The 11,260-nt window shown below is 36.2% G+C and overlaps 3 protein-coding genes across 7 annotated transcripts; 1 reads left to right on the forward strand and 2 right to left on the reverse strand.

Annotated features, from left to right (window-relative positions):
- Positions 1–991: 991 nt before the first annotated feature.
- smim19 (small integral membrane protein 19) lies at positions 992–3,980 on the reverse strand. Of its 2 annotated transcripts, XM_082177959.1 has the most exons (4): positions 3,725–3,980; positions 3,406–3,533; positions 2,948–2,995; positions 992–1,604 (listed from the first exon to the last, which is right to left on the reverse strand). In XM_082177959.1, exons 1-4 carry the CDS (start codon positions 3,853–3,855, stop codon positions 1,543–1,545), a joined length of 369 nt encoding a protein of 122 aa, XP_082034085.1. In that variant the 5' UTR covers positions 3,856–3,980; the 3' UTR covers positions 992–1,542. The 2 variants fall into 2 exon arrangements, with proteins under 2 accessions (XP_082034085.1, XP_082034086.1); XM_082177960.1 differs by lacking the exon at positions 2,948–2,995 and having other exon boundaries at positions 3,725–3,977.
- Positions 3,981–4,121: 141 nt separating this feature from the next.
- On the forward strand, positions 4,122–7,229 carry LOC309504717 (uncharacterized protein). The gene is made up of 5 exons (XM_082177958.1): positions 4,122–4,508; positions 4,752–4,904; positions 5,016–5,115; positions 5,432–5,562; positions 5,704–7,229. Exons 1-5 carry the CDS (start codon positions 4,455–4,457, stop codon positions 5,995–5,997), a joined length of 732 nt encoding a protein of 243 aa, XP_082034084.1. The 5' UTR covers positions 4,122–4,454; the 3' UTR covers positions 5,998–7,229.
- A 69-nt stretch (positions 7,230–7,298) lies between these two features.
- On the reverse strand, positions 7,299–11,164 carry LOC309504716 (uncharacterized protein). Of its 4 annotated transcripts, XM_082177955.1 has the most exons (9): positions 11,040–11,164; positions 10,414–10,545; positions 9,709–9,804; positions 9,265–9,348; positions 9,130–9,186; positions 8,958–9,038; positions 8,618–8,716; positions 8,224–8,523; positions 7,299–7,774 (listed from the first exon to the last, which is right to left on the reverse strand). In XM_082177955.1, the coding sequence occupies exons 3-9, from the start codon at positions 9,802–9,804 to the stop codon at positions 7,748–7,750; spliced, it is 744 nt and encodes a 247-aa protein (XP_082034081.1). In that variant the 5' UTR covers positions 10,414–10,545; positions 11,040–11,164; the 3' UTR covers positions 7,299–7,747. The 4 variants fall into 4 exon arrangements, with proteins under 4 accessions (XP_082034081.1, XP_082034083.1, XP_082034082.1 ...); XM_082177957.1 differs by lacking the exon at positions 10,414–10,545 and having other exon boundaries at positions 11,040–11,067; XM_082177956.1 differs by lacking the exon at positions 11,040–11,164 and having other exon boundaries at positions 10,414–10,745.
- Between the last annotated feature and the right edge of the window lie 96 nt (positions 11,165–11,260).

An 11,260-nucleotide genomic window follows, 5' to 3' on the forward strand; every position in this document is an offset into this window, starting at 1 on the left:
TAAACAAGTTTATGTTTAATGAACACTTGTTTAATACTTAGTATTAAGGGTTTGCTGAACTTGTAGGGAAGTATGAAGTACTTGAAGGATAGGATGAAGGAAGTATCCTCAGGCGTTTCCTTCGAGGAGGCAAGGGAGGCAGTGCCTCCTCAAAAAAAATAAAAAAATAAATAGGATGAGAAAATAATCCATATTACAAAAATAACTAATTTAAATTGTGCCATTAAAAAGTGTGTAAATCACTTGTTTTTCTAAAGTAACACTGTCCAACAGCGACACCTGCAGGTGAAGTTACAGCGCGTCTCTCTTGCCTCCCCTGAGCCCATTGACTTTTAACTGACACCCTAATTGAGATTGGGTAATTGAGAATGAATGTGGGAAAGTCAAATGAGAGGAGGCAATGCCTCCATCACGCTATGATTGGAAGTGATTGGTAATGAATGATGATTGGATATATGATACAATAAATCCTGCCTTTTGTTTTCGTGCGCGTTCTGCATTCGCGAATCAGTCTGAATGAACAAAAATAAATGGGTTAAGGGGAAGACTAGACTAAAAACAGCTCAGCCATTAAGATATCACCGCTTTATATCACGTCAAAATCAAACTTGAAATGGCCTGAGAACATGACTGTGGGTTTTTTTAGTGAGTAATCAGCTTGGGGAAATTAAAGATACATCTTGATGACTGATGATCCGAAAATAAGTTGACTATTCAAAAGAACAGATGAACATCAGTTCACAAATAAATATTGTTTAAATTGTTACTGGCTTTAGTTATTATTTTGGAATAAATGTAAAAATGCTTAAAACACTAACTTGAAGAGTTTTATACTTGTTTTTAATAAATAGAACATTAATAACATTGTTAATGTAAAAATACAAAATAGAATTGTATTTGGTTTCTTTTTTGATGTAATGTTTATTTAGGCAGGATATTTTTATTTTATTAATTTTTTTTATAAATAAATAAGGAAGAGAGGACTTCTCAGTTACATTTGTTTAACGTTAAAATCTTTATTTTTGGCAGATTATTCTTTATACAGCCTGGCAGATCAGCCCAAAACAACTGACATGCATGTAAACTAGCACTAGAGGGCAATATAATACAGTACTGGAGAAAAAGGTACCCTAGCATGCACAACAAAATCAGTGTACAGTATTTTCAACAGCTTTAACTGGTCAACATTAAATAGCATTTTGTAACAATGATTTTGAGGTGAGTTAAAATGTTGATCTTAATGTTTGGGTGTGGATCACAAACAGTGATCAACATTACGGCACAGAGATGATGTTTGTCAAACATGTGAAACGTTGAGATATTAGCCTATATATAAGCAATTTCACTTCCAACACCAGAGGGCAGTCCACCAATGCCCCTGTAAGAAAATCACCACTGTCACTTCTTCTGAATGTTTGAGAGGTAATGAAGAAAAAGAAAGGCTCTTCAAATCAAAAATAACATTCAACATTCCCCTTCTCTCTGTGACCCGTTCTGCATTTCTGCACCATCTGCGGGTGAAGAGCGCCTCCTCTGGTGACTTCACTCCATTGACAGCTGCACACTGTCCGACTGCGACTGCTGCTGCTGATCATATTTACGAGCTGGGCAAACAACATACAACAGGGGTTTGAACATATACCGATTATAACCTTGCAAAACTACGATGATAACCTATTCTCTTCAAGACTGAGTTCATCCTCACATAAGGATGCTGAAGACTAATCTATTAAAAATCTGGATTTTTCAACAGTTTGTTTTGCAGATCGACTTTCTGGCATAGTTCTCATAATATGCACAATTATGACCCACAAAAAACAAACAAAAACAAACGTATGCAGCATGTAGATAATTTTAGCACGATCACATTTGTACATCAGAACAATCAACACTTCACTTATCAAAATGTTTAGCTTTCCATTAAAACACATGTACATTGACTGATAGAAATTATACAAATATGTCAAAATGGTAAAGATAGCTTTTTAGGAATAAATATACGATTTTTGATGGAGATTGAGGAACTTTTAAATTGTTCTTAGAACATGGTGGAGTTGGAGATGTGCTCACAGAAGACTAAGAAAAGAGATGATTCTGAATATTAACTTAATGAGAAGTGTTTGTGTTGTTACATGGAAATTTAAATGCACATGTGTGCAGTTAAAGGCACAATATGTAAGATATTTGGATCCAAATATCCAAAAAGACACTAAAACAATATTTTGTTGACTTCTGTAGACTACTTACATTAACAATGTTTAAATCCAGAGAAATCAGCTATTCTAACCAGTGTAACGGCCTGTGTCATTGTGTCGCCTGTCAATGACGTCATATCCGCGTTACCAAAGACGCTTTAGTATATTATGCATTTTATTAGACAAGTGAGCAACTGTTAGGATACTTTTATCGACTGAAAACTAATATTATTATTATTATATAGTTCAACACGGAAGTCTTATTGTTTGAATCTCTTGTTTTATTGATTTGCTACTCTGTCAAGTGGCTAACATAACATAATCAGAAAGAGCTTTATTTGTAGTAAAAATAATATAGCATTTTCTCCATCATACAATATATTTTAAAATGAATTGCATTCCATTTAGAAATTGAAGTCATCCAGCTTTTATTAATATGATATTTTAATATCAATCTATTGTTTATTGCAGTTTGCAACAAGTGTCTCTTACCAGCCACCGAGCGAATGCACAGAGTAACATTATAACATAACTTTCACACACTCAAATGTATTTTAGGAGGAGGTGGATATTAAACTTTAACTTTTATGGTCATTTTAATCATAAAATATGCGTAAACAACAAAGCGAAAGGAGCGGCAGCGGCCCAGCATATAAGCATAATAAAACAGCAATGTTAATGTCCAAGGCTCTCGACTCCGCCTTGCTTCATTAGCACAGTAATGTTAATAAGACTTTAATACATTAGCTCACCAATGAACACGATTTCTGCCTGAGTCCCATCGGACTGCTTTCCATCGGCTGTGGAGGTGACGACATCCATCAAACTACACCTTTCTTATTGTTTTGAAAAAGCAACCTCTAGCAGCAAAACTTACATACTGTGCCTTTAAAATGTAATACAAATAATGATAATGAAAAAACAAAAAACATGTAGCCTACTACAAGATGATAAACTAATGAAAAATTTAGTGAGAACACAGTTGGGTAGGGAAGCAATTTAATGCAGCATTAGCTGAACTGTGAGAGTGCTAGACTTTTTTTATTAGTCACTATTAAAGTGATGAATAATGCATAATATCTGTATTTTAAGAAAAATAACTAGAGTAACTGCATGTTGCCAGAAACTATAGCTATTACCTACCATGGCAACTTTTCGAAAGGACAAGAAACATAATTAGGCCTATACAGAGAAAATGAGCCAAACCCACCCAGTGAATACATTTCCAGTTGTTGTCTCAGCCTGACTTTCTGCAGACTGTCGTAGAAGTTTGGCTCTGGTGAACTGCCGACGACTGCTGGTGGAAGCGAAAATATACGCATGATCTTCCTCTTGTTTCTTAAATAAAATAAAATAAAATAAATAAAAAAGAAAGAGAAAGAAAGAAAGAAAATGAGAGATAGATTCTTATTTAAGAGACGTATCATAAGCGCTTTGTGTAAAATATTTCATCGAGACAGCTTTTACTTCAATGTCAATATATTTACATGATCGTGCGATAATGAATATGAAATTAAATGGAGACTTACTTTCTGGCGTACATTAGCAGGGCGAAACTGACCAAAATAACCAGCAGGTAAACATTAGTGGCCTCATTCCAGGCTTCATGTACTGAATAATCCAGAGATTCCTCATCTGCCATCACCCCGTACCCAGCCATAATCACGCGTTTATTAAAATGCAAAATAATATATATATATATTTATGATGTAAAATGGATTGTAGCTTATCAGAAAACCGCGACTCCAACAATAACATTTATTTCCGGATAAGCAGAGAGTAGTGCAGAGTAAAGTTCAAAATAAAAGTCCCTGTGCAACTGTTTGATAGGATTTCGACTTTTATCTGCTTTTATCACTAGCTAATCAACCACTGGAGATCATCTTTATAAATGATCACAGAACATGTTAGGACTTCAGTGGTAGTTTGAGAATTAGTTGCTACAGGCGGAAAATTCAGTCACATAAATGCCTGGATCATACTATCATTCTAATTTAATAATAATAACTGTTGCTCTTCACGCGCACACAAATACACTTTTACTTTGAAACTGTTTTATGGACTCGGTCATTATTATGCTTTGCTTCATTTCCTTACGTGAAGCAGGAAGTAAAATGTAAGTCCATAGAATGTTTTCATTGGTCGATCGGCAATGAGGCGTGTCAGAACAAGACTCGCTGATTGGCTTCCCATTAGAACACGTGACTGTCTTTCCCCAAAATAAACACGGAGAGCACCATTGCATGATAAAGTTTAACAATGTCGTTACGAGGCGCTTTTAAGCTTATTCAACGGTCTAATTTTGGGATAATGGTAAGGTTTTTATAAATTGATGAGTTTTCTGAACTGTGACATAACCATATTGTTTTATAGCTTCAATAATTGTAAGCAAAACATACCTGCACCTGTATGTCTTTCTGTAATTGCTTGTAATCATAAACACATTTATCACTCTGTAATTGCTGAGCTTGAAAAAATGACTTCTTCAAGTTGTTTATTAGTATGAATTAATGGATGCAAGTTGCAACTATATTAACCAAGCCATGTCCTTTGCAGTGCTCAGTTTCCCCAGCAAGCAGAGTTTGTGTGAAAATAGCAGCTCCACACACACGACACAGCAGTTCAGAGGACATCAGTCGCTATCCAGTGCCAAACAAGAAGAACCTGCCATTTGATATTGTGGAACTGATGGAGGAGGTTGAACAGAAGGTTTGGCATCACATTCACATTTAAAGGGAGAGTTCATCATTTACTCGCCCATATTGCTCCCCATGAAGCACAAAATATGATGAATTTTGTGTTTCTTGTGTTCATCTACAGGGAGGATTTTTGCCCAATGTCTTCAAGGTTCTTGCCCATCGTCCTGATGAATTTCGGGCTTTCTTCTCCTATTATAATGCCCTCATGAACAAGGAAAGTGGTACGACCTATTATTATTAATGCTTCATAGTAGCAAGTAGCTCATTTTTTATTTAATTAATCCACATCTATACAGCATATCATTTTTTTTGTAAATTAGGTTTTAACCTGCGCAAGATTGGGATTTACTTGAGTAATTAGTGTTACATATAGGAAATTAATTCTGGAAAGTTGTCATGTATCATCCATCTAAAAAAAGTTTTTAAAAGATTTTGGTAGTTCTTTCATCAATAACTGGAAACCACATGGAATAATTGTATGATTTGTCACAGGCACAGTAAAAAATCAGGATGTGTTTTTGTGTACTTTTGTAACAGGTGGTCTGTCGAAAGCGGATCGGGAACTGATCGTTGTTGCGACCAGTGCTCACAATCACTGCTTGTATTGTGTGATATCCCACAGTGCATTGCACCGCATCTATTCCAAAAAACCCATGCTGGCTGATCAGGTACCTAAAATTTGAACAAAACCATGTAAAACTGTCCAACACCTCTTAGTGTCCGTTTTCCAAGAATCCTATAAGTAATATGAAATGATGATGAAAAGTGAAAAAGAGAATTGATTTTACTGGTACTGTCTTGACCCACAGGTTGCAGTTAATTACAGGGTTGCCGATCTGACCGCCCGTGAGAAAGCCATGCTGGACTTTGCTCTGACCGTCTGCAGGAGTGAAACAATAACTGAAGAACATTTCAGCACCCTGGAGGCTCACGGTTTTGACCGAGAGGATATTTGGGACATTTCTGCCATTGCTGCCTTCTTCGCCCTGTCCAACCGCATGGCCCATCTGACTGACATGAGACCTAACACAGAGTTCTACAACATGGGTAGAGTGCCGAGAGACAAAGCAAAAGCCTCTGATGGGCAGGTCAAGGGCGAATAGACTCATATCAGACTTTGAATCAAAGGTATAATATTGTACAACACTCAAAAAAACTGTCAAATAATCATTAAGCTGATTGTTAAAATCAGGAAAGAAAACATGTTCTGCAAAATTTCACCCTAAGTGGCTTCTCTTACACTTTCACTGATGTATGCACATGTAAATTTTGAGTTTTATTAGTTAGCCTACATTTGTTTCAGTGTTAGTCCTCACAATGATATGGAAACTCGTTTCCGACACGTAAATAAAAAAGGTAAATGCTCGCAATTCTTGCAATTGCATGTTTATATCTCACAATTCAGACTTTATTTCTCACAATTGATATAAATTTGCAGTTTTGAGGAACAAAAATCTGAAATCTCGCAATTGCAAGGGGAAAAAAGTCACACGATGGCAGAAACAAGCTTCTATACTGTACAATAAAGAAGTCCTTGTTTATTTAAATTGGTTAGGCTTTGGTTGATAATTTATTAAAAGGAGAGAGAAGATCTGAATATCCAGTTCCACAAATGCATTCATAAAACATTTACATTTACATTTATTCATTTAGCTGACGCTTTTATACAAAGCGACTTACAATTGCTATATATGTCAGAGGTCGCACGCCTCTGGAGCAACTAGGGGTTAAGTGTCTTGCTCAGGGACACATTGGTGTCTCACAGTGGATTCGAACCCGGGTCTCTCACACCAAAGGCATGTGTCTTATCCATTGCGCCACCACCCCCACAAAACATACAGTTGTGAGGACAACGTTTGGAATGAATTAGCGTGAATGGCTGTCTTACACAGCCAGATAATCATCTAATCTATAATGTGGTTCTGTGACCATTTTTACTGCCTTTATTATCTGGGTTACTCTTTATTTCGATAATCCACTTTAAACATTCTACTAACTAAACTAAAGTTGTATAAGTAACTTTGCAACTGCGTGTCAACTAGCTCTCATTAGAGTATTAGTTGACTGTTAGGTTTGGGTTAGTAGAATTAGTTGACGTGTAGTTGCAAAGTTACTTCTAGTTAGTAGAATGTTTACAGTGGACTATCGAAATAATGTGAATATCCAGTGCTGTTTTTTCTCTGAACATTACACTTTTCTCCTGTAGGTGTCAACAGGAGGAAGCAAATTTAAAAATGCAGGACACGGGAAACAAATTAAAATATAAAATGTGAATCCTGTTAGTCTATTCTTAAGATAATTCTAGAAGTTAATAAATAATCCATTTATACCTTGATTGTTCCAATCATTTGCTTGAGTGATACAGACTTGAATATTTGTCTTTTCTCTAAAGTACACACTGAACACTGTTTGATAGGCTTTTAACTCACAGTCTGTTCTCACACACGACTGAGGGTTTGTTGACATTTTAAAAAAGAAAACTGCACATAAACACATTTTTTAATTTGTCTATGTAAATATGTTAAAATAAAATAAAAATATCTAAACATAATGAAAGCACAAGACTCATGCATATTTCTCATCCATGTGTCATTTATGAGGAATGTGTGTGTGTGTGTGTGTGTGTGTGTGTGACATATTTTTTATCAATGACTTTTGGTTTCATTACTGATCATTTTTGTATGACAAAATGCAGTTAAAGCATGCATTCACAGTTTTGTTTTTCATAAATAATTTATATACATTGTAATATTACAATTATTTACAAATGATTTACAAACTTCGGTTTTCCATTCACCAAATTTCAATGCCATAAATAGTGTAAACATCAGATTTCCCCATTTGTGTCTGAGTTCATCTTCTGGCCTGTAAATCTTCATACTGTAATTGTAAAACGCACTGTATCAAAACCGTGCAGTACAGCAATTACAATAGAGTTGCAAGCAAATATGATTAAAGGTGAAGTTTATTCATATGATTTGAATGTGTATAAACCATTATAAATTAATTTTCTGATTATCTACAGTAAAGGCCCATTCAGACCAAGGACGATAATTATAACAATAAAGTTATCGTTCTAAGTATAAAAGAATGTGCTATGACGGCACAGAGAAAAGACATTGTTGGAATCACTTTCAGAACTTTTTTTCCAGCTGATGAACGATAAAAACATTGACAGCCAATCAGAATCCATCCTGCTTTAAAGAGCTTGGGCATTTGAAGCGGCAGGCGACAAACCCGCAGCGTGCTTATTGTGTGTTGGTGTGGATACTTATATAGTTATCATTCTTGGTGTGAACGGGCCTTTACTCAAAAATGCTCATAATTACCTCGTATGCTGGTGGAGGTGCCCTTGGGACTGGACTGTTGTTAAGTAGAAGTGCAGCTGAGACTTGGTCGTAGGTTGGTGGAGGTGTAGTTGGTTCTTGGCTGTAGTTTGGTGGAGGTGCATTGGAAAACGGACCCCACATTGGCAGAAGTGCAGGTGAGACTTGGCCATCTGATGTTGGCATCATGTACAGGACTGAACTAACAGACTGTGCCATTGCAGAAGAGTCCGGCTGGCCCATTAGCACAATATGGTTGACAGGCAAATCTGTATTCATATAACTGACCGTGACAGGTCTTGACTGAGAGAGAACCAACATCACATTTATTATACATCTATTTCATCTTATTCGTTTTTTCTCAAGATTAATGTTTTAAGCTCTTGATGATGTTTACCTTTGGTTTGCAACAACAGGGACAGAAGGTTGCGGCAACAGCAAGAGAGAAGATAGATATCAGAATATCACATGACATTAGGAGAAAGCAGGACACACCCTGAATGAATAAGAAAGATACAGTGATTGTAAACTAAAATATGAATACAGTATGAATCAAAAACCGGTTGTCATATCCAAACAGTACAAAGGGTGGATTAGTTTACTCCTGTGTTACACTGTTGTAGACTATATCAGAGTCACAATATATAAGCACTTTCATCTAAGTTTGGAAAAACAAGAATTTACAGTGAATCATTTTAATTTAGACACACATACAGACACTGAATGAAACCACTTACCCAAGTGATATAAAAGTGAGAGCGTAGGGAGAAAGCAGCAACTGCAAAATTCACATAGCTGAGTATCTGGGAGTATTTTACCTACAAGACAACAATAAATAAATAAAATTCCCCATATGGCAACTTATTAAAAAGTTTTGCTTCTTCTCAAGGCAGTAAAGTTGACACTTACCAGACGTGGTTTACGTGTGTGTGCAGCCGAGACTGTTAGAGCTCCGATTATAATGAACTGCAGAATAGAAATGGAACAAAATTCAGTATTTGTTCGTTGCATAATGTCGTACTGATATTGAAATGATTGACTTACAACAACTGGTGGCCAGAGAAGAAAAAGTCTATTAATCCAGATTGTCAAAGCAAGTCCTAATAAGGCTAGCAAGATTTCCAATATCTGTGATAGAAAAACATTAGATATAATACCTGTTAATTCATACACACTAAACACAGGCGAGGCAAGGACTTTATTTAACTTTACTTTTACTTTATTTAACCAAAATAACAAAGATTGACACAGGAGAAGGTAAAACGCAACAGCTTCACTAACAAACATAAATACAATACTTGACAGAGAACTGAGGGCATTAAATACAAAGCTAAAGGAGGACTTAAACAAGATGATGATGACAAGTATGGAAACAAACTAGCAACAGGAACCAGGGCAACAAAGAAAACTCAAACTAAACACAGGAAAATAAGAACATACGAACTAAGAGTAACAGAAGCAAAGCAGAATGTGAAAAGTGTGTTTTACCCCCAAAGCCATTGGCTTGATCTTCAGGAACTGGGAGACGTCATACTGCTGCTGGTAGACTTCAGTGCTCATCATCACATCAGTGGGTTTTGGCATCTTTCAACACACAGAGAGTATCTTTACACGTCTTCTCTTTCTAATCAGCCAAAGCCTAGTGCCTAGAAACCAAGCGATACGGATCACGCTTTCATTCCTGAAGCTGGGAATCAAGATTTACCTGAAGAGTTGCTTCCCAACAATGTGAAAGAGTCACTATGGAGTTAAAGAATGTTGAGGCGAGCAACATTACTCTGTCAATCACACTGACAGCCTTTACTTAACCAGTTTCACATGTTAAAAGAGTGAAACTGGTAAAAGTGATTTAGCCACAATGTTTTTTCTCTTATACAACAGCTTAACAAGTTGATTAAGTTGAATATAGAGCAACTGCATGTTTAACTTTGGATGCTTCTATGTCCCAGCCAGGGGTTACCAGATTTGAACTTATTTTACATTAAAACTTCAAAACTTCAAAAGTGTGTTTTGAGTTTTTTTACAATCCAGAGGGCCAAAAGTGCCCAGTTAAACCAGGGTCAATGCCACAAGTCTAGGTTGGTGCTGGCCCACCCCAAACAACACTACCAGAATATACCAATGGTCTGGCAAAATAAGCCCTGGCAAAAGAGCCCTAGCATATAGTTTATAAAGTTATTCATTATTTCGAACCTGTAACGAATCTGCTTGGCTCTCGAAAGATACGATGACATTCAATGAAGTGTATGGCACCTCCGCTGATCAGCGCACATAATTCATTCACATTGTGCGGATTTGACTCACTTTTTGAGTGATTATTTCTTTCTGAAAAATAAATGGATGACAGTTCTGGTAAATCGGTCAGTTCAGACGTGTTGTTCTTGTAAATGAACAGATTACTAAAAGATTCACTGATTTGAGTCTCTACATGGCATTTAAGGTTTGTTTATAGCCAACTATCAAACAGTTATAATAATCAGGAAAGAAAAATTCAGTAGCAGACTACTTTGCCTATATTTTGCTTTGAAAACAGTTCAAAGCTGAATCAAATCGAGAACACCGCCTAAGAAACACACAGTGGTGTTTCGTTCCTGAATAAATCAGTATTGTTAAAGTAATCCCTTAAGTGAATGATTCAATAAAATATATAGGCTAAACAGTGTTGTACCTCACATCTCTAGTTCCTCTGCCAACCCAACACAGTCTTTACAACTATTGAGAATAGTGCTCAAATATCATTCTAAAGCCCCTTAAGCAGTGTGTAAAATAAACATTTCTGAGCAAAATAATACATAAAATTGAGAGATTGCATGCTTTACCTAATGTTGGTGCTGCTCTTGTCTTTGCTTTTCCAATGTTCATTTTCATTTCCATTCAGAAGGCTTATATCTGTGTGAAAACAGACTCCTCCCTCTCTCCCTCCAGGCAGTGAGTGTAAGTGAAACTCGTGCAGAGAACATGTCAGAAACTCAAAAATATAGCACAGCACAACAAAACACAAAATGTTTTTCTGCATGCTTTTATTCTCACATCAATTGTA

The sequence above is a fragment of the Leuciscus leuciscus genome, assembly GCF_965113295.1.
Source record: "Leuciscus leuciscus genome assembly, chromosome: 8".
NCBI classification, from domain to species: Eukaryota; Metazoa; Chordata; class Actinopteri; order Cypriniformes; family Leuciscidae; genus Leuciscus; species Leuciscus leuciscus.